The sequence below is a fragment of the Alexandromys fortis genome, unplaced genomic scaffold (assembly GCF_014885135.2).
Source record: "Alexandromys fortis isolate MF-2015 unplaced genomic scaffold, M_Fortis_MF-2015_v1.1 scaffold_24, whole genome shotgun sequence".
Lineage (NCBI taxonomy): Eukaryota > Metazoa > Chordata > Mammalia > Rodentia > Cricetidae > Alexandromys > Alexandromys fortis.
In genome coordinates this window covers 11184406-11211794 of record NW_026067906.1, presented here as the reverse complement: position 1 = coordinate 11211794, position 27389 = coordinate 11184406, and the positions used below count along the sequence as shown (strand labels likewise).

The 27389-nt window shown below is 38.3% G+C and overlaps 1 protein-coding gene across 2 annotated transcripts in view; it reads left to right on the top strand.

Annotated features, from left to right (window-relative positions):
* Window positions 1-27389, top strand: part of Zdhhc17 (zinc finger DHHC-type palmitoyltransferase 17) — a 64542-nt gene that overhangs the window by 10696 nt on the left and 26457 nt on the right. For both annotated transcript variants that reach the window (XM_050135515.1, XM_050135516.1), the window contains 6 exons: window positions 8691-8794; window positions 15378-15500; window positions 19257-19334; window positions 19847-19991; window positions 24445-24509; window positions 25039-25201. In XM_050135515.1, the coding sequence (XP_049991472.1) occupies window positions 8691-8794; window positions 15378-15500; window positions 19257-19334; window positions 19847-19991; window positions 24445-24509; window positions 25039-25201 (678 nt within the window). The remainder of the gene's footprint in view (window positions 1-8690; window positions 8795-15377; window positions 15501-19256; window positions 19335-19846; window positions 19992-24444; window positions 24510-25038; window positions 25202-27389) is intronic.

The window sequence follows — 27389 nt, the reverse complement described above, 5'->3', positions numbered from 1 at the left end:
CTGTTGGACAACATCCACCTATATAGATTTTCTACACTTTCTACATCTTTCAGAAACATCTTCTGGGGGCTGGAGAGATTGCTTAGTTGGTAAAACTTTGCTGCGTATGCAAGGATGAAGATCTGAGTTTACTCCTTGGCACCCGTGTACAAGTTGGGCTCAGTGGTATGTAAGTGTAACTGTGAGCATGGGACTCAGAAATAGGATTCCCAGAGCTTGCCAGCCCGGCCAGTCAGTCTAGCCACACGGTGAGCTCCAGGTCAGAGAGAGATTGTTTCAGAAAGTAATGTGGAGGGGCTGGAGGCATGACTCAGTGGTTAAGAGCAGTTACTGCTCTTCCAGAAGACCAGAATTCAGTTCCCAACACTTACATTGGGTGGCTCACAATGCCATGTAGCTCTAGTTCCAGGGAATTGGCACCGTCTTTTGATTTCTTAGGATACCATACATAAAAATAATAAATCAGAAAGAAAAGATGGAGAGCATTTGAGACAGAACCCCTTGTTGTTACCCTTTAGCTGCAAACTATCTACAAATGTATTACATGAATGCATTTATGTAGTATGTAGCCATAGAGGATTGATTTGATTTTTTTCACTCACCGTAATTCTTGGAGATTTGTTGGGTGTTTGTGGTATGCATTCCCTTTTGTTATTGGCTGCAGTTTTATGACTATACCATTTTGTACATACATTATAATTACCTGGGTTGTTTTTAGTTTTCAGTGACTATAAAGAAGGCAACTTTAAATATTGTGTGCATAAATTTGTATAAACATAAATTTTTAATAATCTGGAGGAAATACCCATGAATGCGGTTACTGGATCACATGGTAGTTTTTCATTAACTTTTTGAGAAATCAAGATGTTTTCCATAGTGACAATGCATTTTACACCCCCTCAGCAGTGTAGGGATGCTAGAATCTCTGCATCCTCACAGGTGTGTGATGATGATATTGTATTATTTCATTGTTGTGGCTTCTTTCCAATTTGATCTTGAGATAATTTTGGTGATGAAGTTAAGTTGTCCTCTGTAGGAGAGCCCTTACAGGGATACAGGGTAGTAGAGTTAGAGTCAGGTATATGCCAGGAAAGACATGCATGTATGAAACAGAAACAATTAGTAGTAAGTATGAGAGATTAAAGGGTGAACTGGAAGTCGGGAAATAAAGGAGACACTTTTGATGCCTTTATTAAAGATCATGGATAAGATTGTGTTGACTTCTTGCTGGGGAAGGGCAAGGTTGTGGATTTGCTAGTTAAAAATTTAAAATGATTGAATGTGTGTGCACGATGTGTGTGCGGGTGCATGTGTCACAGCACATGTGTTCAGAGGACAGGGTTTGAATTCCAGTTCCCAGGCTTACCCAGCAAGCACCTCTATCTGCCAAGCCGTCTGCTGACCCCGTTCATGAGTATTTTAAAGCAAACACACATGGATGAGGAGCTTATTTACACGGTATTGACAACTGACCATTACATTTTATCATAGTTAGCAGCTGTGGGTTTGTTTGATTTGGGGTTAGGGAATAAGGAACAAACTTGCTATATTGCAGTCACCCAAGTAGAGAAAGTTTTAACTAGGCCAAAGGTGACAAGGTATGATTTGGTTTCAGATATTTTATGTCAACCCTAAAAATAAATGTTGAGGCAGCAATTCTATTAAATTATGACTTTTTTCTGCTCTTTTTTTCCATGTATGTTTTTGCCCTTGTGTGTGTGTGTGTGTGTGTGTGTGTGTGTGTGTGTGTGTGTGTTACTGGTTGTCTTTCTTGATTGTTCTCCACCGTATACATTAACGGTAGTCGTTTGCTAAACCTGGAACTCAATATTCAGCTAACTTTTTGGAGAAAATGCCCGTTTCCCAAGGGCTGGGGATTAAAAGGCAGGTTACCATATCCTGCTTTAAGTAAGCAATCACTTTATCTACTGAGTCATTTCTCAGCCTGATCCCTACCTTTTTTTCTTAGTGTCTTAGTTAGGGTTTCTATTGCTGTGAAGAGACACCATGACTACAGCAACTCTTTTTTGTTGTTTTTATTTTAGTTTTTCAAGACAGGTTTCTCTCTATGTAGCTCTGGCTGTCCTGGAACTCACTCTGTAGACCAGACTGGCCTCAAACTCACAGAGATCAATGCTTGCCTCTGCCTCCCTGAGTGCTGGGATTAAAGGCGTGCACTACCACAGCCTGGCCACAGCAACTCTTATCATTGGGGTGGCTTATCGGTGTAGAGGTTTGGTTCATTATCATCATGACAGGACATGGTGGCATGTAGGCAGTCGTGGTGCTGGAGAAGGAGCTGAGAGCTATACATCTTGATCTGCAGGCAGCAGGAAGTGAACTGTCACTGGTGTAGCTTGTGATGCTTTCTCCTCAGCACCCTGAGTGCGAGTTTGGGGCTGGTTATGGGCAGCCACACCCTTGGACACTTTTAGCCTATCCTAATATTTATGACGATAAAGCCTTTGCCTGTTAGCCATTTCCTTAGTGTGGGAAGTATGATACTTAATTATGATATTAAATGATAATTTATTGAATAGTGATATATATTAAACTAATGATATCAGATATCCCTTCTCATGTATGTTTTCATTCCTGTATCTTTGGTGAAGTGTCTCTTGTCTGCCCTAGTTTACTGGGCTGTTGCTGTAAGATAACAGGCTAGAAGGCTTAAACACAGTGCCTCTCCTCCCAGTTTTGGAGGATAGAAAGCACAGAGCTAGATTAAACTGATGATAGGATGCTTTCTCCTGATGTATCTTTCGCTTTCAGATGTCTCTGGTCTCACTGCCTTTTTTAGTTTGTATTTTTTAACATTTAGTTTTATAGTAAGCTTTGAGTTAATTTTATATAATTTGAATTATAAAAACTGGTTTGATCTTGTTAATCTTAATTTTTGCCTGTGGATGCCTATTTCTTTCAGCAAATTCTCTCCTCCACTGAATTGTTTGTATATTGTCAAAAAATAGTTGTGCATATATGTGGGTTTTTTTCTGGTGTTTTTTTTTTTTTTTTATTTCCCAGGTTTCTAAACTAAACTATCACTGTTTTGGTAACTTTTGCTGTATGATTATTCCTAAAAACGACTTAGAAAATAACAGTTGCCTTCTTATATAAATAACCTTACTGTAGCCACAAAGACTCTTGGGACAATCTTGGTAGAAACTGTATGATAAACTTGGGGAGAATGGGCATCTTTATGATGGATATTCTAGTCGATGTATATGGCTTATATGTCTGTTTATCCAGATTTTAATTCTTTCATGAGTTTTTAACTTAAAATGCTCCATATGTCTGGCTATACTGACTTGAGTCCCTCATTCACTGGCATTTCCTTTTTCTTGTGCGTCTTCAGTTCTTGGCTTTACCATACCATTTCTACTAGTGAAAAAAATTCCCAGTTTTGAAAGCAAACCAAACACTATTATTTTTCTTAGATCTATTTTTGGGTTCATGTCTGCTCTTATTTGTAACAAAACTTCCCTAAAAGAGTTGTAGGTGTTCTTTGTCTATAATTCCCTCTGTCCATCCATCTCAAACCATTTCCAGTCAGGCACAGGCCCCTTTGTCGGAATAATCTGACCTCAGTGGTGCTGAGTCCCAGGCCACCCTTACTGTAGCGTGATGTTTGCTTCGTAAGCTTTCTTCATTTTGCTGCAGGGAAATAGGAACCAAAATGGTAGGTTTGGGTATTTCTTAGTCTCGCCAAATGAAGAAGTCTGATCAATCTCAGTATAGCGGAAGGAAACCAGTTGGGTTGTTGTTGAAGAGTATAAATTGGTACTACTACCCTGGAATGCAATTTAATGATGACGTTCAAGAAACTGAACATGTAAGTGTTCTCCTAATCTGATAAAAAAAAAATTAGCCTGCATAACATCAAGAAAAATCAACTGTGCCCAGTAGGGCCATGTTTTTTGCGTGATTTACCCTTGAGTGAAGGAGAGCTGTCAGTGCTGACACACAGCAGAAAGCTCTTGCTACTCTTCCTTGAGAGATACACTCCTCTGATAGGCCTGTGGAGAATAGGGTGTTCAGGACAACTTTTCTTTGCTCTCAGCTTGTTTTTTGGAGCAAAAGTACTGAGAACAGGATCTGGTAAAGCTTCTTGCATTTTAAAGGGAGAGGCTGTGATGCTGAACTTGCTAGGAAAGCCCGCACTTGAATATCTCCATAGCTATTCAGTAACTGAGAGAAAACTGCACAGTGCCAGCTCTGCACCTTGGACTTTGTCTCTTCTCTAACCTTGTTTATCCTCTGGTCAACAGGAGTCCCCAGCCCCCACGATAGTGGAAGCAATAACTCTTACCGCTGAAGGAACGTTTTTGCAGAGCTGACATTCTTGCTTTTAGCAAGCAAGCACAGTGATTCTAGGTTTCTGAACCAGAAGCCTAAAATAATAAATTTATGTTGCTTTAAGCCACTAGGTTTGTTAGAGATAACAAACCGACATAATTCCTCCACACAGTGCTTAATGATTTGTTTGTATAGTAATGGGAGCTCAGGTGCTGTCTAGGTGCCCGAGGGAAACAAGGGGAAAGGGAAAGTGATATTTGAATAGTGAGTTGAAGGGTTTAAAAGTTGCCTAAGCTCAGTACTGTTTCTAAGTAGGATGACTAACATGAGCTAAGATAGAAGAGCAAGGATTTGAAAGTACACAGCATACAAATGTATAGGAGAAGGAGAATGGTAAATACAATTGAAAAGCGTTGAAAAGCGTCAGTTGGGACAGGTTCACGGAGGATTTTATATGATTGCTAAAATGTCATAGGAGAGGAATCTAGACAGAATGAGAGGGTGTTATGAGGGGGTTCAGAGAAAGGAGCCAGTGAGGATTGGTTTAGAGAAAAGCATTTTGAGGGCTGGAGAGATGGCTCAGTGGTTAAGAGCATTGCCTGCTCTTCCAAAGGTCCTGAGTTCAATTCCCAGCAACCACATGGTGGCTCACAACCATCTGTAAAGAGGTCTGGTGCCCTCTTCTGGCCTTCAGGCATACACACAGACAGAACATTGTATACATAATAAATAAATAAATATTAAAAAAAAAAAAGAAAAAGAAAAGCATTTTGAGCTTTGGGATCAAGAGTCGAGGTGGAATGAGTTTTCTAGCTAGGATGTTCCAGTAGGTAGAAATAAATGGCTTTTAGGGAACAAGAAAGCCTAGGAATGTAGCTGAGTGGTAGAATGCTTGTTCTACACAAAGGGGACACCACTAGTGTCCTCCCCCATCGGACAGGAAGGAAAGGACTAGCTTGTGGGGGTTGGCAGAATCAGGAGGTGCTTGTGCATCAGTTGGGAGGATTAGTTGTGTATCTAATCCTGTTATTTCTTGCATAAGCCTTGCTGATTGAACTCTGCTGCATATTGAACTAGATGCATAATGCCTTTGTTTAATTCTCAGAGAAGTGAGTTTTACATTCTTCTAAGAAATTTTTCATAATAAGGATTTTAACCGTTTCTGCACCACTCTGATGACATTTTCCTGAGTTTAAATAGCAGTGTTTGCCTGAATATAACTCTTAAGTTTTCAAAGCGAAGACAGCTTTTAATGCTTAAAAGGTACTTTCTCAGAGTCTTTCAGAATCATGTTGTATCTGACCCAGTGTTCTTGAACCTGTTGGAAATATATTGAGTACTTGAGTTAGGATGCTGGCGAGTGCTGTTGGTCAAGGATGAAAAGAAGCTTCCAAGATCATTTCCATCCAACGAGCTGTTTTAAAAGAATGTTGTTCAGAATCTTGAGTTAGGAGGTAAAACTGATAATTACTCTCCAGTGAAAAGCCAAAACACAGCTCTCACCTGAAAAGGAAGTAAGAAATAATTTTAGATCTAAGCATGGCCTGGGAACACAAATCCCCCAGACACCGTGTTCTAAAATGTAACAAACTTCACCAAGTTTTTATAGAACTAGAACAGAGAGTCATAACTTCAGACTTCTTTTCAATACGTCCGTGGAAGCGTCAAGAAAGTGGGTTCAACAAAGCAGGGATGGATGTCTTTCCCATAGGCCTCAGATGCTATCTGATGTCATTCTTAATTTGGGGATTGATGAAAAGAAACTAGGGCTCTATTCATACAATCCAGAAGGCTTACCTGATAGTTAAAAGGTGTTAGGCTTTGTAGAGAATTATGTTGTATGTAGCTATTTAGGGAGCTAAGCTAGTCCAAGATAATTTGTCTGTGGACCTGCAGCATTCTTAGGCTACACATCATTGATAAGAATCAATCTTGTAAAATGTTTAGCATAGGTGACTTGATCCATGAAAATGAGAAAACAATACCATGTATTTTTAAGAAATTAATTTGTACTTTACACTATTTAAAGAGACATTATTCTAAAATAATTTTTTTATATATGGCCACATATAAGAAATCTGTAAATATAAATTAGCCAAAGCATATTGTGGTTACAACCATCACTAAAATATAATTAAGATTTATAGAGATCTATTTGTATAGTATTTCCCCAAATAAATAGCTCTCATGTTTCTGATAGATAGGATAAACTAGATTTGCTGCAGTCTCAACCCTAAACTGATAACAGCATCAGTGTTACTGGTTCATGTAGCACATACATTATGGGGTAAGCAGTGGCTGCTGTCAGACCCAGAATGACTACTTTTACTCTTTAAAAGGACTGCCGGTGTCTGTGACACAGAAAGTAAGAGTGAAGTGTATATTCTTCGTTCATATTCAGTTAAAAATAAAAGCCTGTCACTTACTCAGACTTCTTTCAAATGGCCAGGGTTGTACAATCTTACTGTGTGCCTGAGAAAGAATATTTGGTCAATAGCATTAATAATTGCAGTTGTATTTAAGTATAAAAATTGAGAGCAGATTAATGTGTGTAACTATTAATCGTATAATGTCAGAAACACACTGAAGCCACCAATTAGCAACACTAAAAATGGTATTGACATCTTTAAGTAAGAAAATGAGTAATATCTAATATTGTGTATACAGGTCTACTTCAGACATGTTAAATGAATCTCAGGACTCCAGTAGAATAAAGTCCTCATACTCCAAAGAATGTTAATAGGAAACTCTCAAAAATAATGCCATAGAAAAATACTTCTTTTTTTCTTTCTTTCTTTTTTTTGGGGGGCGGGGCTGTCCTGGGACTGACTTGCAGACCGGTCTGGCCTCAAACTCAACAGAGATCCACCTTCCTCTGCCTCAGTGCTGGGATTAAAAGCATGTAAACTGTTACTTTAAATAGGGAAGAATTTAAAAATAATATCCAGTACCATGGAAAAGTAGTTAATAATGTATTGTTGATGGGATTGCAAATATTTTCCTTCCATACCCTCTTCAAGAAATGAAGAAATGTTAAATGAGTGGAAGCTTTTCTGTTTGTTTTCTGTTGTTGTTTTGCTTTTCTGCAACAGGATCTTTCTAGTGTCTGGTTTTGGCTGTCCTGGAGCTTATTATGTAGACCAGGCTGGCCTCATGGTCACAGAGATCCACTTGCCTCTCCCTACCCCCCGTGTTAGAACTAAAGTGTTTTCAATATGAGAAAAGAAAAAATATCCCTTCCATTCTTTTATTTTCTTTAAGGCCACCAGTATAGATGCACATGGTTGCACATGCCTGTGATGGGAGCTCTTGGGAGTTAGAGGCAGGAGGATTGTGATTTTTAGGTCAGTCTGGGTTACCTGGTGAGACCCTGTCTTAAAAAAAGAGCACCAGTGTCATGCTAGGCTCTGCTCTGCTGTTCAGTACTCAAAGATATGTGTTCCTGCCCTGTCATATTTTAAAGTCTAGCTGTGAGGAGAATATGTGGAAAACTTGGGGGGATATGTGGAAAAGGAGTTCAAGACAGAGCATAGACAATGCGGTGTGTGAGTGTGTGGATTGTCCAGGGAGGTAACGCTGTAGTGCCTTGCGGTGTGTCAGTGTGTGGAGTGTCTGAAAGCTGCAGTGAATATACTAGGTGATAATGTTTCAGCTCTAGTATAGTAAGTTTTTGAGGCTACAAGTTTGTATGGTCTGTTATTGACTGAAGTATTATAGGAGGCATGACTGTATTCAGGCAGATAGACGTTCTTTTAGAGCTGTTTATTTTCCTAGACAGGTTTAGGAAAAGCTAGTATCTGAGAATAGAAGTTTGTTGTTGGTTTTTTTTTGGTTGTTTTTTTTTTTTTTTTGTTTTGTTTTGTTTTGTTTTGAGACAGGGTCTCACTGTGTAGCTCTGGCTATCTTGAAACCTGCTCTATAGACCAAATGGTCTTGAACTCATGGAGTTCTGCCTGCCTCTGCTTCCCAAGTGCTGGGATTAAAGGTGTGTGCCACCATAGTTAGAAGAGGAATGTTCTTGCATGTTATATTTCTCTAAGAGAGCTGGTAAATCCTTTCCCTTTGTTAGTGGCACATAGCATTAGAGCTAAGGTTATTTTAGAGTAAGAGAAAAGTTTCTCACAAGAGAACGAGAATTTCAGAAAGATGCGAAGAGTCTATGATACAAAAGACAATTGCTAATTTGTAATTTCTAACCTCAGAGCTTTTTAGTTTTGAGGTGTATACAAGGGGAAGATTTGTTTGACCATGCTTTTTCTCTAGATTATGGATTTTGAGTAAGCTAAACATAAGTATTTCAATAAGAATATTTGTTAAATAGAACAAAAATAAAAATATTAAACTATTTTCTGTAGTTTTGCTTTTCTTACTTATGTGTTTTTTCTCTTTAACAGGAAGTCAAACCACAAAGCCATTATAACCATGGATATGGTGAACCTCTTGGGCGAAAAACTCACATTGATGACTATAGCACATGGGACATCGTCAAGGCTACACAGTAAGGTTTTTGTTGTGATTATTTTCTTCCTTGATAGTTGTTTTAAGTGAAATATGAATATGAGTTATGTATTTTATTACCTGAGATATGTCAGTATCTCAGTTAAATTGCTGTAATTCCCATCAGCTGTTTGCTTTTGCTACTTAAACTTTTATGGAAGTTTATTATTTTACCTTAAGAATATTTAATGTGAACAACTAGAAAACATTTCCAACTTTAGAAGTACCTTTGAGTTAAAAATATAAGGGTATATTCCATATTCCCTACCACTCAACCAGGTACACGGATATGATGTGGGATGCCCCTCTGTATGCTGTGAATATGTTTTATTACCATTTTTTAATAAAGAAGCTGCTTTGGCCTATGGCAGGGCAGACTACAGGTAGGCGGGAAATCCAAGCAGAGAGACAGGGAGAAAAAAGGCAGAGTGGGGGAGCTGCCGGAGGAGTAAGATGCTAGAGCATTATCAGTAAGCTACGGGGCATGTGATGATACACAGCTTATTAGAAATGGGTTAATTTATATGTAGAGCTAGCCAGTAAGAATCCTGAGCCATCAGTCAAAAATTATAATTAATATTAAGCCGCCCAATGATTATTTCATAAGTGGCTTCATGGACGGTGGACGGGAGAGAAACCAGACAGGAAGCAGACAGGACAGAGAAAAGACTTCCAGCTACACAAATACAATGCAGTTAATTATTATATATGCATTTGTAGATATATATATATATACACAAAAATGTTCAAAATAGTGATTTACCATATGTCAGATTATATTGGTCTTTGAGACTGGATAAGAAAATGATAACTAAGAATATTATAATTCAAATCATATGGAAGTTGAATACAGCAGGCCTTTTTTCTGCAGACATAAGAGGAACATGAATTGAGTCCCTCAGCATTTTAGAGTTTCTAACAATTAATAGTCACAGTATATTTACTTTGTTCATGTTTTTCTTGGTCTTTTTGACCATTTATATATCTACTTCAAGAAGAAAATCCACTAGCACATTTGTATTATATAAGATAATATATTAGATATATTTTCACGCATCCCTATACTGTACTTTAGTCCTGTACCGATGGTCTTACTGTCCTTCTTCTTCCCCTGATCTTCTTACTAATAAGTTTCTCTTCTATTTTCTTTTTAAAAGTCTAGATATTGTGTGTGAATGGGGGGGGGTTATTTTGTTTTTGTTTTTGAGACAAGAGTCTCACTATGTATCCTTGGCTGGCCTAGAAGTCACTGTGTAGTCCAGGCTGTTCTCAAACTCATAGATCTGCCTGCCTTTGCCTCCCAAGTACTGGAAGTAAAGATGTGCACAACCATGCCCTACCTAAAAGGTTATAGTCTAATGTGTCAAGCTTCTAGAGCAGTTTCATGCATGGGAAATGGAACATTAAGAACGTGTTATTACAAAAATCTACCCCTCGAGCATACTGACTGGTTTGAGTTAGACGCAGGAAGATCTCTCTTGATTTTTCTCTTTCTACTTAAATGTTTTTATTAGCATATACTAATTATACATAATGAAAAGTGTGTGCACACCTGTGTATGAGTGTGTATCTGGGTGTGTGTACATGTGTCTGTGTATGACAGAATGAGTTTCATTAGGATTGTTTGAATGGAACATAGGTGATGAGAAGAAAACCTTTCTTCCCCCTTCCCCCTGTCAACATTAACTAACTACCTTTAATGTAGAGGTCCTGGGGGGCCACTCTGGAACCTCTCCAGGACTAGATGTTGATGCAGGTCTTGTGCAGGTAGGCATAGCTGCTGGGAGTTCTCGAGTGCCTTGGCTGTGTCATGCCTGAGAGCCAGCATCCCACCTCATCCTCTGTCTCTCTGCCACAGTGTTCCCTGCTCTGCGGAGAGGATAATGCAAAGTCTCACTCATGGCTGAGTTACTTATTTTCAGCATTTTTATCAATTATAAATAAGTCCTGCAGTCCCTCTGACCACACCTGACTTCTGACTTAATCTTTGGTCATAAACATAAATTTACACATTAGTTGGACTGGCACATCATATTCATTTAGCAAAACGTTGTTCTGTTGCTCCCATACTCTGCAGTCACCAGCTTTTGATTAGGTTTCTGTACTGGAAGGTAATTTTTCTCTCTGAAATTGGCCTCACTGCCTGTAAGAGAGCAGTTACCTCCATAATAATAGACCTGCCATTATTGTTCCAGTGGGCGTGTCTTGCCTGGCCAGTGGGTAGTGTAGCACACAGGATCCACAGCTGAGTAAGACAGTGGATGACTGTTCTGCCCTATCAGCCTGAAGGGAGGAAGCAGCCATCTGAATTCCACCCTACTTTCTTGGTTCCTGTGGCCAGGCCGTATGGTGTCTTCAGCAGTAGGGTCTTACCGTCTGGGTTTGTTGGGGGACCAACTGCAGTGACAGTAACAGTCGCCTTTATTGTTTTGGGCTCCTTAGTTGATTTTTATAGTGAAATACTTAATACCTTTCTCATTTGTATAGGTATTTTTCTTTGTGGTTTCCATGGCTATTATTCTTAATATCCTAACATTATTATAACTTCCTTAATTTGTATTGATACTATAGAATTTATACAAATTTTAATACTATACAAAAATGTATCCTGGAGCTGGGAAGATGGCTCAGTGTTCAGGTTCTTGCTGTCAAGCCTGTTGGCCTGAGTTCCAACTGTGAGAACTGATTCCTGCAGGTTTCAAAAGATGCGCTGTGGCACATGTGCATGCAACACACTAAATATGGTCTAAAAGGTATGACTAGATTTTCCCAGTACCCCTTTGGTTGTCGATTTTACAGCGTGTATATGTATGTGTATGCTTTCTCCCTGAAAACTGAACATTCGAATTTAGAAATATAGTAACCATGGAAATCAGACACTCCCCTCTTCTCAAGATTTGCCGCTTTTGTTTTTTGATTGTTATCAGTGATTTTTCCCAATACCTCAGCCTGAATATAAACTTAAGGCCCTCTTGGATCTTTCTGAGCATGTACCCTCCCTGGACATTCATTGTCACCTTTTAGTTTTCCCACTATATGCAGTTTCCTTTGAATGATGTGGCTCTTATTGTTACATCCCAGAAGAAGAGAAGAGAAACACAAAGGGGAGCCGTAAAGGGCCAGTGGCCTCGTGAGTCAGAGTCCTGCCAGCCTGAGGGAGGCTGGGGTGTAGCAGGTGGAAGGCTGAGCAGCAGCAGCAGCAGTGGACACTGACCCCCCCCCCCCCCATGACATCTCAAAGGGCCAGCCAGACAGGCAGCATCCTTTCCACCCTCCCTGGTTCTGATGTGTTGTTTTGTGGTTGCTCCTGGAACAAGCTTATGCTGCCTGCTGGGGGTGGATGTTGATGATTTGTGTCTGCTGCTGTGCTATAACCTGAAATTAATCAAAATTTGAAACCCAAGAATTTGCCAGGAAGTTGGAAGTGTCCAGTAGATTCCAGAGTTCCAGGATAATTAGAGTACACAGATATCACCAGTGCAGGAACTCTTTAGGTAGATAAGTTATTTCTGGTTCTTCCTGTTCTACCATCCTCCAAGAATCTTTCCTTGTCTAATTATATTTTCCTTATAGACTTTAAAGCATGAGGAAATAGCCAGTGATTTTTGCATATATTAAAAATGTTTTTGTGGTCATTTACCATCGTATTCAAGGTGAGATTCTGTTGTTTATACTAATATGCCTAGAACTGGGTCTGGTGGTACAGACCTACTTGGGAGACTGAGGCAGGAGGATTTTAAGTTCAAGGCTTGTCTCAGGCTAGCCTGAGCAATTTAGTAGGGTCTTACTGCAAAATAAAAAGTAAAGATAGGACTAGGGATGGCCAGTTTCAAGTACTTACAAAAGTATGCTAGATCATAAACTGATAGTAGTGATACTTAGGTTCTTTCACCAGACACTTATGCAAGAGAACAGCTAAAGATAGCATTGTCCTCATCTCTTCCTCACTTCGGTTGTGCTGTGTGTGTGTGTGTGTGTGTGCATGTGTGTGTTTGCATGTGTTTATTTGCACACATGCATGATAGAACCAGGGATGGAGCAGTATGAGGTCTCTAGAAATATACCTATAGTTTGTTTCTCTGTTAAGTACAGTATAAATACAATTAGAAGTTCTAATGTTTGCTTTTAGTGTCTTCTTATTATTCTTCTGTTTCTTAACCTTGTCCTATGGAGGACCTTTTTGAATTTGACTAAGAAATTATATGGGTCTGGTGCCACACACCTTTAATGCTCATGCTAGTGCTCTTTGCAGAGGGTGAGGAAGGACAAAAGCCCCAAAGAAACAAAAAGTAGAAATGTCAAATTTACATGTTTGTTTTTTTATGTTATATAATTCCAGAGATCTAATATTTTGGCTAGGAAATGATTGTGTGTAGCTTGATGGTGTGTTGTGTGATATTTTTATTGTGTTTTGATAAATACTTGCTAGGAGTCAGAGGGTGGAGCTAGCCACTAGCTAACCAAAATTAACCATAGAGGTTTGGAGGACTGTAGACAGATAGGAGACAGGAAGTAATAAGGCGGGCTAGAGGGAATCTGGCCTCTTTTTGGAGGAAGGAACAGAAGAGATAGGAGGTCACTGGGGACTTCTTCACTGCTTCTCTGACCTTTCAGGGTCTTTCCCTAATAATCTGACTCACAATTTTTTATTGATAAATAGTAATTGGTTAAGGCTTAAGTGGAGGATTTTGGTGGCTTAATGTACTGTTTTTTTTTTCTTTCCTGTTTTTGTTTACCCTTAAAAATTTTCCTAATAAAGGGTAGCAGGGGTCAAGATGGTGGTGGCTGGAGAGGTTGTCGGTGGTCAAGCGTCTACTGCTCTTGGATGAAACCCAGACTTTGGTTCTCAGAACCCACATGGGATGGCTGTAGCCCCAGCTCCAGGGGGATCTGATGCCTCTGGCCTCTGTAGCACCTGTACACATGTGTGCATAATACCACACACACACATAGTTAGAATTGATTAAAAATAAGTCTTTAATAAAAGAAGATATTGAGGGTCTGTCAAGAAGGCTCATTGGTAACGTGCTTGCCACCAAGCCTCACAACCCAAGTTCCCAAGTTCTATATTTTGGACTCACAGAGAGGAAGCAGAGAATTGATTCCTGTAAGTTGTGCTCTGATTTCCCCACGTGAACCATGGCATACCTATACATATGCACACAATAAATAGAATAATTAAAAACTTAATTAAAAGTTGTTAACTTTGGGGGCTGGAGAAGTGGCTCCTTGGCTGAAAGCTCCTGCTGGTCAGCAGCATTTTCCATGGTCTATGCTTCAGTTCCTGCCTTGAATTCCTGCTCTGACTTTCTTTAATGATGGGTTGTAACCTATAAGCTGAAATATGCCCTGAAGCCTATAAACTGAATAGCACCCTTCTATTCTCAAGTTGCTTTTGGTCAGTGTTTATTTAATCTCAACAACAAGCAGCAAACTAAAACAGTATTACTAAAATGTAAATGTTTTCTTTATGCAATTAAAACCATTATTTTCTACCTTTTCCTAATTGATTAAAAAATCAAAGCTCCATTTTTATTTGGATTATTGACTTGGCTTAATTTTTTATTATGACTTTTGTTCCATTCACAAAACTTTCTAATAGTTAAATAAATCGACTTTATACTTGGAAAATACTTCTAAATGAAAACCTTGGGGCAGGGGGTGAGGGACAGGGGCTCTCTTGATCTTTCAGAGGAACTGGGTTCAGATCTCAGGACCTACAGGGCAGTCCATAACCCCAGTTCTTGGGGGGATCCAAAGCCCTCCTCTGACTCCCAGGGTCATAGCACACACTTGGTAAATGCACACGCATGCAGGCAAACACTGGTCAAATAAAAACAAATCTTTAACATAGTAAATTTTGATGCTCAAGGATGAGGATCAGTCTGCACTTGCCTCTCTCTTATCAGATATGAACCACTGCTCGGAGCTTTCTTGTGGGCGTCCCTCAGTTATTAATGGGCTGACTGAGTCGCAGGACTTTCCACCCCATTCCTACCTCAGCACAGAGTTTTACTTGCCTTCAGGATTATCAGCTAGGTTTATAAATTGAGAATCCTAGTATTTGTATAAAACAGATTTTGTTCATGGTATTCCTCTAACATCTTATGTAGTCCCTGTTATTTTCTTATAATTTAATATTTTTTAACTTCTGTTTAGTTTTAAAATCTGAATAGTTTTGTGGACTAAGTTTTGATATAAAGAAACTGGCTAATTTTGCTTTTTTTTTCTGTCTTGAACCTCATGAAATTTTACATTATTACAAATGAAACATTTTCAAGTTGCAAAAAAAGGATTAGTTAGTGAAAGATGTTGAAATATTGATATTTTCAAAGTAATATTGTATGTTGGAAAATAGTTTTAATTTCTAAGTATGAAAATGAAGCATCAAGCCAACCAAGTGTGATGTCACACATGTAATTCCAATAACTTGGGAGCTGAGGCAAGAGGTTGCTGTGTGTTTAAGGCCAACCTGGAGTATCCTGTCTCAAAAAAAAAAAAAACCAAACCCATTACTTCTGACAATATTGTGCTCAATTTTAAATGCTTTAAGTACTTGTAGCATGACTTGTTCTCTTTTCTAGATATGGAATATATGAACGCTGCCGAGAATTGGTGGAAGCAGGTTATGATGTACGGCAACCGGACAAAGAAAATGTTACACTTCTTCATTGGGCTGCCATCAATAACAGAATAGATTTAGTCAAGTATGTGTTTTCTCTGCTTCTCTTTAATAAGCTTTAATTAATAAGGTTTTCCATTACTATAAAGTTACTGAAAGTAATTATCACCGGAACTAACGATTTCTAAAATCCGTAGTGTTCATGGTGTATATTCTGTATACCTTGAAAGAAATGAACTTATGTTTAACATCTATTGCAAGCGTACATGAGTCAAGTCATGTAGAGTACTTTTCCACATTTTGTTTTTGCCATAATTGTTGAAATAACTCCATTTGCGATATAACATTTTTTATGAAGTAGAAAGCTTAATAAATATGCTATCCAATATCACAGCTGCTAATAAAGGTTAGAACTGAACTTGAATTTGGGTCATTTCACTTGGCTCCTACATTCTGAGTATGGGTTCTAGATGGGGAAAAGCAAGTCCTAGGCAAGAATGAAGCAGTGTCTGTGCTAATGTCGCTGAGGGCCGCTTCCTGCAGAGCCTGCCCTTGGCTCCTGACCTTCTCAGTCTTCAGCGTACACTCTTGTCTGAGTCTCATTTGTTAGGAAGTGTTTTATTTCATCTTTATGAAGGAAGCTTTCACATGAACTAGAAATCTGGGTTGATAGATTTTGTATGTCTTGTTTTCTCTGTCTTGCCCATCCCAAAGGTCACTGTGCTGTGTTCTGGTTTTTGTCACTGTTGAGAAATTCCATCTACCATTGCGCTTTTCAAGCTTTGTTTTATTTGATTCCCCTTAAGATTTTCCATCTCTCGTTTCTGTAGTCTGACATGAAGAATCCACAAAGTATGAATTTCTTTTACTTTATCTTGAATGAGAATTCAAGTAATTTTGATTTTGTGGGTTAACGTTTTTTTTTTAATTGAGAAAAGGAAAAAAAAAGTTTCCGCCTCCTCCCAGCCTCCCATTTCCCTCCCCCTCCTCCCACCCTTCTCCCCCTCCCTCCACTCTTCTCCCCCCGGAGTGGGTTAACGTTTTTTTAATCAGAGTTGGGGAAAAATCTTTTCAGCTATTGTTTTTTTAATTATAATTAGATATTTTTGGCCTTCCCTTTCTTCATCTAGCCCTTCCCATATACCCCCTTTAATCATTGCTTCTTTTTTTAAACTACAATTACAATTTTTGGCCATTCCTTTCTTCTTCTAGTCTTTTCCATGTACCCCCTTACTCTCTCTCAAACTCATAGCCTGTTTTTAGTTACTTAATTAAATAATTTAATTTAAATAAAATAATTATTCTATATTTAATAATTATTTAATCGTTAATTATATACCTATATACATTTCAAAATAAATAGTGCAACTTCTCAGTCCATACAGTTAAGACTTGTTTTTAGTTGGGCGGTGGTGGTGCACGCTTTTAATTCCAGCACTAGGGAGGCAGAGGCAGGTGAATCTTTGTGAATTTGAGGCCAGCCTGGTCTATAGACTTGAGTTCCAGGACAGCCATGGCTGTTAGACAGAGAACCCCTGTTTTGAAAGACCAAAAAGGAAAAACAACAACAACAACAAAAACAACAGACTTGCTTTTCATTCCATGGTTTGTTTTGGTTTCGAGACACTTGCATGTGTAGAGTGTGTGTTCTTTAGCGTGGGGGTGAATTATCTGTAGATAACTGTTTAGTTCCTTTGATGAATAATGTCATTTAATTCTGATGTTTCTCTGCTACTCTTTGTCCAGATGTCTTGTGCATTGGAGAAAGTGGGACATTGAAATCACATACTGTTGATGAATTGATGTTAAATCTTTGTCTTTAATTCCTATACTTCTCTTTTTATGAAATTGGGTGCATCAGAGTTTGGTGCATATATCTTTAGGATAGTAATATCTTTCTGGTTAATTGTTCCCTTAATTAGAATGAAGTGTCCTTTATCAGTTCTGATTAGCTTTAGTTTGAAGTCTGTTGTCATTTATTAGGGTATTGACCCTGCTTGCTTCCTGTCCTCCTTGCTTACTTGGAGGACTTTTGTCCATCTTTGCACTCTAAGGTGGTGTTGAATCATTATGTTGAGGTTGTTTATTGTAGACAACAGATGGATTTTGCTTTTTGGTCCATTCAGCCAACCTGTATCTTTTGATTGGAGAGTTGAAGCTATTTTTATTTAAAGTTATTATAAAAGATGTATGTTGAATGCAGTAATTATGTTGTTGGCTTTGGTTTTGCTTTTGTTCTCAGTGGTACCTTGTGTTTCAGTAATTATAGCCTCAGTTTTTTGTTGTTGTTAGTGTTGTCATTTTTTTTAAACAGTCTCTTTGGCAAAGCTTAATTCTTTGAATTTTTGCACTGAAATTTGGTAACATGGACTTATTTTTGTTAGTTTCTTTATAGCTTCTTTTTAAAGAATATAAAAATTCTTTTTAAAAGAATAATTGATTCTATGGGAGTTTCAAATCATGTACCCCAATTCCTCGCACCCACCCCCATATCTTTCTCTCACATTTTCAGTGCCCCCTCCACAAAAGAAAATGAAACAAAGCAAACAAGCACACAAAAACAAGAACAAAACAAACAAAAACCAAACCTCTTTGCTTCTCTTTTCCCGCCTTTCCAACACCTCTTCATTTGTTGTGGTATCTGGGGTCCTCAGAAAATCATATAGTAAGCAGACCCTTACCAGCTTCACTAGCAGATGTTCATTGCAGGGAGTCACTGGTCTGGTTTAGGGCCCTTGGTTTCTGGTACACCATCATCACTGGATCCTCACTAGAACCCCTCTGGGATATCCCATGGCCGTCCTGAGTCATGGAGATCCTAAGGGCCAGTCTCTTCACAAGCTCTAGTCGGCCTAGATGTGCTAAAGGTTAGGGTGGGCCAACCCAAAGGCCCAGCCGTAGCTGAAGGCCCCCTGGGATGACATGCGCCACTGACATCAACACAGACCCTGTCTGCAGCTGGACCACAGACCCAGACACAGCAACTCTTTTAAAGGAAAACATTTTTAAAGGAAAACAGGCTTGCTTATAGTTCAGAGGCTTAGTCCATTATTGTCATGGTGGGAGGCAAGGTAGCATGCAGGCAGACATGGTGCTGGAGAGGTGGCTGAGAGTTCTACATTTTATGTAGGCAGCAGGAAGTGTTCTGTGGGCATGGCTTGAGTATACATGAGACCTCAAAGCCTGCCTCCACAGTGATGTACTTCCTCCAATAAAACCACACCTCCTTGCAGTACCACTTCCTTTGGGGCCATTTTCCTTCAAACCACCATAGGTCCTGATTATTGTTTAGGTCTTCCTTTTGTAGGGTTCAAAAGAAGAAGGAAGTTGGTTGTTAGGAAACAAAGTTCTAATTATCATGCTTAGTTCAGCCAACTTTTGCTCCCAGCCTGTTTCCCTTCCAATGATGCATCTGATTTTGGCTCTTCATGTCTAATTATCATGCTAAGATGGTAAATGGGGAGTTCTCCCCCAAAGTTCAGTTTGTCTTATTGTGTGTATACTCAAACTCATTCACTCTGGGTCATAAGCAACAAGAACTGCTGACACAAGCTTTTCGTACTGATTATATATATAGTATTCTTGACTCTTGTGTGTACAACTACCAATTCCAAAATCCTTGTGATTGTCTAATCATCTTTTTTATATGGTTTCTTGGCATTTTTTATAGCTTTAAAATAATTTCTTTTTTCTAGAAAAAAAAGTGCTATGTTTAATATGAAATTCTCCTATACACTTTTTATCTTCAAAGGCACAGAATTGATCGATAGCTCAAGTGGGAAACATTTTATTTTTCACATATCTAAAGTTGAAGATGAAAACTGCAAACTTTATTTTACAGATACTATATTTCGAAAGGTGCTATTGTGGATCAGCTTGGAGGAGACCTGAATTCAACTCCATTGCACTGGGCCACAAGGTTTACATTTACTTCTACTTCACCCGTCCCCTTGGCTCCTTTACCTTTTGTTTTTAATGATATGCCTGAACTTGATATAGTTAATTGTGTATTTATTGCTGCCTCGTGTTGTCTTCATTGGAAACAGAGTTACAAGCTGTCCTCAGGGAAGCGAGCTAGTCCAGTTCTAAAAGTTGATTACATTTTGGATTAGTAAATGTAATACTTTGGAAGGGTTCATGTGTTTACAGTTAAACAGGTTAGTTCTTGGGACTTTTAGGGTTATATTGGAATGAAATTAACATAGTAATTATGATATTTAAGGAGAAGTTAAGATTGTTTTCATTAAATTATCGAGGCTTTTGTTCCATTTAAAGCTTTCAAAAACCATAAACTAATTTAAAGGTCTTATTCTAAAGCAGCTTCATAAAATACATGATTTAACTGCCCGCCATTACCTTCTCAAGTGTACTCTTTCCACAAGACTGTCTTTGAAATAACTTTGTTTAAATGTTTGTCTTTCTATTTTTTAGACAAGGCCATTTATCCATGGTTGTGCAACTAATGAAATATGGTGCAGACCCCTCATTAATTGACGGGGAAGGATGCAGCTGTATCCATTTGGCTGCTCAGTTCGGACATACCTCAATTGTCGCTTATCTTATAGCAAAAGGACAGGTAAAAAAAAAAAGTCCTAATAGCGTGTGTTTTAATTAGATGCTTTTTTTTTTAATATATTTTATTTATTTATTTATTATGTATACAGTGTTCTGTCTGTGTGTATGCCTGAAGGCCAGAAGAGGGCACCAGACCTCTTTACAGATGGTTGTGAGCCACCATGTGGTTGCTGGGAATTGAACTCAGGACCCCTGGAAGAGCAGGCAAGGCTCTTAACCACTGAGCCATCTCTCCAGCCCCTAATTAGATGTTCTTAATGGCTTAAATATCTGCTATTCTTAGGATTACATTCATAATACCTGGAAATACTTAAGTACTGTTTTCTGGTGTATGAAGAGAGTAAATAAATGTAGTTATTTTGATGAGTTTTTAGTGTACTTAAAAGGAAATATATTCTCAAATTAGATAATATTCTGTTAAGTTGGTTTTTAATTTATAAGTGTGAGAAATAAATAGTGGAAAGTAAGGAAAAATTCATAATCTATTAATTTTTTCCTTTATTTCCCTTAAATATTGTCTTAGGATTTCTATTACTATGATAAAACACCAAGACTGAAAGCAACTTTGAGAGAAGGGCTTTAGTTTACTCAACTTCACACCACAGTCCATCCTTAGAGGGAGTCAGGAGCGGGTGCTGGTGCAGAGCCATGGAGGGCACACTGCTCCCTGGTTTGCTCCTCGTGGTGTGCTCAGCCTTTCTTAGCACACTCAGGACAACCAGTGTGGCACGACCCGTAGTGAACTTGGCCCTCCCCTGTCTATCATTGATCAAGAAAACGCACCACAGGTTTGCCCACAGGACAGTCTGATGAGAACATTTTGTTTTATTGAGGTTCCCTCTTCCAAACTGGCTGTAGTTTATGTCATGTTGACATAAACTAACCAGCACAATCAACCCTTTGTTGGCTTGACATAGAATTATCACAGTTCAACTAGAACCTTTTCTTTCTCATTTGTCCCCAACATAACATGTTAATATTATCACAATATAAAACGTATTCCAAATTTCCAAAATCCCAGTCTTTTAAAAATTTCACACTTTAGTAGTTGTGTCTCTTTAAATATCTAAACACTCTCTTAGATATCCAAGGTCGCATAACTTCAGGCTCCAATAAAATAATAAAAAAAAAAAGTTAAAGACTTTCAGACTCCAGATAGTAAGAACTAGGGTATAGTCACCCCTGAACAAAGCAAAACCAGAGTCTAGCAGTCAGTGTGAAGAGCGCAGGTTGGACATCTGGGATCCACTCATACCTTTCTAGGCTCCTTCAACGGACTTTGCACAGCCGTCCATCTCTAAAGTGCTGTAGTCTCTGGTGCATCTGGGCCGCACTTACCAGCCTCTTCTGGCCTCACTTCAGGGTCCCCAGTCCTGCCACACAGTGCCAAGCCTCAGTTGTTCTCTGTGACCCCTCCATGCCTTCAAAACTATTACCACCTGCATGGTAGGCCACCATCTTTGACTATTAAGTTCAGCTGCCAGTGTAAGATTGCACCGCAGTCTTTTCTAGACCATAGTTTCTGTGTGCTGATCTTGAGGACACACTCCTAGATTTACTACCTTCATTATGCTGGGCTCTTCTTAATCACTGCTAATTTCTCAGCTCTAACTAACCAAAATAAACCATTCTAGTAAAACAAAGCTTTCACTTCCATGGTGCTGATCTCTTGTTAACCACAACCAGCTGTTCAGCTCCAGCCGAGTAGAACCACAGAGTTTTAAAATGTTGCATGTCCCTACAGGTTCTTTAAGGGACTCGTAGAACTTCATCTGAAGTTCCTCCATTGTTTATATTTTTTGAACATTCTCATCTTCCATGCTCCCACAGTACAGCCTCAGTGCTGAGGCTCTCAGTGCTCAACAACTATTCCATCACAGAGGACAGTATCACCACAGGCTCCCAAACACGATCAGGTCTGTCACAGAAGTACCCCAAGGCAGGTACAGTTTCTGTCTCAGTTAATGTCCCTGTTGCTGTGATAACACACCAAGACCAAAAGCAGCTTGGGGAAGAAAGCGTTTATTTTGCTTACCCTTTCAGGTAACAGTCCATCATTAAAGGGAGTCAGGGCAGGAGGCTGGAGGCAGGAGCTGATGCAGGAGCCATGGAGGAGCACTGCTTACTGGCTCATGCCTCATGGCTTGCTCGGCCTGCTTTTCACCAGGGCCATCAGCACAGGGTGGCACCACCCACAGTGGACTGAACCCTCCTAAATCAGTCATAAAGAAAATGGACCACAGCCAAGTCTGGAGACATTTTCTCTGTTGAGGGCCCCTCTCCTAAAATTACCCTAGCTTGTGTCATGTTGACCTCAAACTCGCAAACATTGGAACTTGTCGTCGGAATTCTTGTAAACTGCTGAAGCTAATTTTATATTCTGTTTTATATTATTTTTTAAAAAGATTTATTTATTCATTCATTCATTTATTATGTATACAGTATTTTCAGTGCTCTGCCTGCAGGCCAGAAGAGGGCACCAGATCTCAATACACATGGTTGTGAGCCACCATGTGGTTGCTGGGAATTGCACTCAGGACCTTTGGAAGAGCAGGTGGTGCTCTTAACCACTGAGCCATCTCTCCAGCCCCCTGTTTTATATTCTTGAGGAGAATGATTTAATATGAAACAAAACAAAACATGTTTCCTTTTTCTGCTGCATCAAATGGTGCAGTTTCTGTCAGGATCCTTGGGATTAGGTTCTTGGTGTGCATCATAAAATCACATTAATTATATTAATTATATACCTGTTTGTCTTGTTATGCATGCTTTTATAATAAATACATTTTGTTAAGAGAAACACCCCTAGGTTTTCTTCTGCTTCTTTTTTTTCTGATTGTATTAAAATCAGAATATGTCATGTATATATTTCTTGTGTTTTGATACAAATAGCTAGAGGCCTGTTCTTAGCTGGGATACTGGGACAGCTAGCCCTCTGCCTTCCTTGATGCATTGTCCAAACTTTACAATACCGCTCTTCAACAAGGAAGTAGACTTCTTATGTGGGGCCTCAGAATTCCCTGAAGAGCACAACAGTTCTGCTGACTTGAACTTTCTGTCATTGAAGCTGGGGCATTCTGCCTTGTGTTCAGTGTGGGCGATGTCAGTGCAGCATGAGAAGGGGAATACTATAGGAACCGTCTTTGGAAACTGTCAGAGGAGATTATCCTTATTCTGGTTTCTCATACCAAGGCTTGAGAATTTATATTTACTTATTTTTCTTTTCCCTTTTAGCTGGGAAAGAAAAAATGATATAAAATTTCAAGTGTCCATTATCTTTTTGTTAATGTAATTGATTTGGAATTTTGGATCATTTCATTAGTCTTTTTAAAATTTGGGGAAGTAGGTAGGTTATAAGAATATCAAGGGAATGAAGCTGTGTGGTGGCTCCCTGTAGAGCACACTGCCGCACACAGGTAGAAGCTGGGCTGTGGAAGTAGTCCCGCTGTTGGGGCCATTACTCTAGCTGTCCTTGTCTCAGGAAATCAAGTGGTGGCTTTAGAAGAAGACAGCCGATACCTTCTTCTGGCCTCTACACCAGCAGATGTGGACAAATGTGCTTGTAGAGGCATACATATCAAGCGCACAAATGAGAGGGGGACACACAGATGCATGCAAATCAAACAATGCTGGGTGTGTTGGCACTGCTTGGCAGGCTGAGAGGCAGGAAGTAACACTACCACAAGTTTGAGCCCCGCCGGGGCTGCATGGTTAATGCCAGGCCAGCCTGGACTACAGGGTAAGACATCATCACAAAATAGAGTGACCCTCGAGGAAAAAAGTAACCCAAAGATCAAAGATCAGCAGTATGGTATTTTTTTTTAATATATGAAAGATAAAATATGATGGTCTAAGTTTTTAAATTAGTTTTTTCCTGAGTAATTTTTCTACATGAAAAAGCAATACATACTTAAAGTGTTTAGACGTAATATTGTGTGACTTAATGGGTATAATATTTATAAATACCTAAAAATTGTCAAGGAAATTAAGATATAAAACTATATATCTTCTTCCCTCTGGAAAATGAAAACTGCAAAACAATATCACATAGCAAATTTCATCTTGTGAAAGATTAGTAAAAATTGTCTTTTAAGATTGTGTAATAATAGTGTTTGAGTACCACTTAGAATTCTAAAATATCTTAAATACAAAACATTTTACATTAAATGTTTTTTAAATGTAAATTTTACATTAAATGTTCTTTTTATATTTTATGTTAAATATTCTTTAAATGATCTTTGAATATAAAATATTAAAGGGGAAGTCTGAAAGCATAATTTGTAAACCAGTTAGACTAATTAGTCATAGAACTTAGTTTCAGTTTAAAGTTAAGAGAGAAGTTTTCAGGAAGCATTCTTGATTAATAGTAATGTTTCAGATTGTATAATGTATAAATTAGATGTTTTCAACTAGTTTTGGTTAGGATCTTAAAATTCTGCTGTCTTTATTATCAGGATGTAGATATGATGGATCAGAACGGAATGACGCCTTTAATGTGGGCAGCTTATAGAACACATAGGTATGTAACCATCACTTCAGCATAACACTCTGAGACACGTGATTAGAGAGCAGCAGATGCTACACACAGTGCTCTGGAAAGCTCCTGCAGTAGTGACTAGTGCAGAACAGAAGGAAGCCTCTTAATTCTGAGAGGGCAAGAACAGTTGACTTTTTTTTTAGGTAATTACCTTTTCATGTTATCACACTGTAAAGTTTTATGTATTCACTTTTAAGTTATTTTAAATCATTTTTTATCAGTCTGAATTGGAATGAAGTATGTTTTATTCTTTAAATGTGTAGGTGTTAATAACATGAATTCTTAGATTAAAAGTAGGGAAGTTGGGACCAAGTATGCTGTCTCTTGGCACCATATTACTTTATATAGGGTGGCACATTATTTAATTATTAATTGTAATATTAAGAGGTTAGAATAGATGTGTTCCAGGATGGAATGAAAATGCAGCCACAATCAGTGTAGTCTTTGTAATGATTCCGATAATTGAAATTAGGGTTGTTGTTGTTTGTTTGTTTGTTTTTTTCCTTTTCAGTGTGGATCCAACTAGATTGCTTTTAACATTCAATGTTTCAGTTAACCTTGGTGACAAGTATCACAAAAACACTGCTCTGCACTGGGCAGTTCTAGCAGGGAACACCACAGTCATTAGTCTCCTTCTTGAAGCTGGAGGGAATGTGGACGCCCAAAATGTCAAGGTAAATACATATTGCTGTTGAAGGAGGAGGAGGACACTGATAGGAGTCTCTTCATAAAGCATGTGGTTTTCTTGTTTGCCTTTTTAAGACTGAACATTAGGAGAACTTTTTTTGTAGTTTAATCATTAATCAACTGTGAAATAATTTGTTTTAAAAACTTGAGTCATATATTTTCATCTTATATTTAAATATTTTTAGTTTTAGGTGGCCTTTTATTAGGGAATTGTACTGGATTTTAAAAATTACATGCTTGTAACTTTAATAAATGAAGGATAATAGCTTTCTGGTTTTTAAGAATATTGTTGCTTGTAAGTTTTTAGTTACAAAACACATTATCCCGTCCGAGAATGTCACAGCTGCTAAAATCACTTGTTGGTAAAAGGCTGGCCACCTAAGGTGAATGACTCCCAGAAGCCATCCCTGTGGAAGGAGAGCGTCAGCTCCCCAAAGATGTCCTCTGACCGTCCTGCATGCCATCATACCTTCACACCATCTAACAGCCATAGGAGAGACATCGTTCATAATAAATTCTAGTATTTAGTATTTCTTTGACTTTGTCATTTTAGTAACTTATTTCTTTAAAGAATAAGACTTAAATTCGATTTAAAAAAACTTTTGTGATGTTTATAGAGTATATCGCAAGTTAACCCAAGATAAGTACACAGAATTAATTGTACTAAGCCAAGTACAATTTAGTATGTACACTTGAATTTGGGGAATTTATAGGCATCATACATTGTCTACGAGGGACTGGCAAGATGACTCGGGGCAAGAGGCACCGACTGCCAAGCCTGATGACCCGAGTTCTCCCTTCATTACATGGTGGAAGGGACCGCTTTCAAGTTGCACTCCAGCCTCCACATGTGCTGTGTCATATGTTCATGTACATGCAAACGCAGCATAAATAAGTGTCAAAAGTTGGTTCTCAAGTTTTTGGTTCATCTTTTGCATTCTTAAAGGCTTATGATCCACTGTGTCCTTTAGCAGTAATCAGAATAGCTACAAATACTGTCAGGAATCACTGTCTTGAAAACTGTTCTTAAGGATTAGCTGTAATATGTAGTATTTTCTGAGCCATGTTTTATAAATGCATAAAGGATATATGCTAATTAAATGTAAAGGGAGCTTAAGCTAATACTAACCTGCAATAGCGAATCAAAAAGTGGGTACCTCTTGCTGGATCAAGGCATCTCTTTATGTTCTGGTGAAACTTCTTCCTTTACTGGGTTACTTTAAGAAGAGAAGCTTAGTCTATTAAAAATGGCTTGAACCGTCTTTTTTTTTTAAACTTTTATTTCATAGCTTAGGGAATTTCTAGAAATAGTCTAATTACAAATTTTGAGTTTAGTTTAAATATTATAAACTATAAATTTGATAGATTTTTCTTTCTACTTTTTAAACTTCTAAGTCTTGTTCCTACCCAGGATAATCAGAATGGTTCACTAAACACGTGTAAAAGGGAAAGTTGGTATTCCATAATACTGACATGGGATGGGTACTTAGCAAATATCTGTTGGCTAAAAGAGTGAAGATTGTATAGTCTTCAGTTTTGCTTAAACTGACATTTATGACAGCCAGTGTACTGTTCTGCTACTTTAGAAATGTTAGAGAAATGTTTGTCTTTGCAAAAGACTTTTAAAGCACTGGCTTTAGTGAACTGTGCTTAGCCCAGGCCAAAAGAAGGATTCCCCTTCTTTTATCAATTGCCTTCCTTTCCATTTCACTCTCTTTGACTTCTAGATGTCCAGTCTTGAGGTTCATGTACTAGAAGTACATTTCAAGATATTGCTTACATCACTGAAAAAAAAGAACCAATTTCTGTAAGCAATTAATTTCAATTTGCTTTTTCCTAATTGCCATATTAATGCATTTGACTTGCAGTATACCAAATAATTATGAAAGCAAGATGGCTATATGGTTCTGTAATTTGAAACCAGTGCTATATTTACATAAAACGATAGGACAATTCAGTCGTGCTCTTTACGTATTTGCAACATGAAAATTTTAACATCTTCTAAAATAATTAATGAAAAGTTGTGGTCCCTACCAACCATTGCATAAACCTTTAATGTTGGTAAGATAGAAACGTTTATAATGAATTTCAACAAAAAGGTAATGATAAGAGTAGAGGTATTTGAAAGTATTCACATAATGTTTAGGTTTTTTTTTCTTTTTTGTACTTTATGTT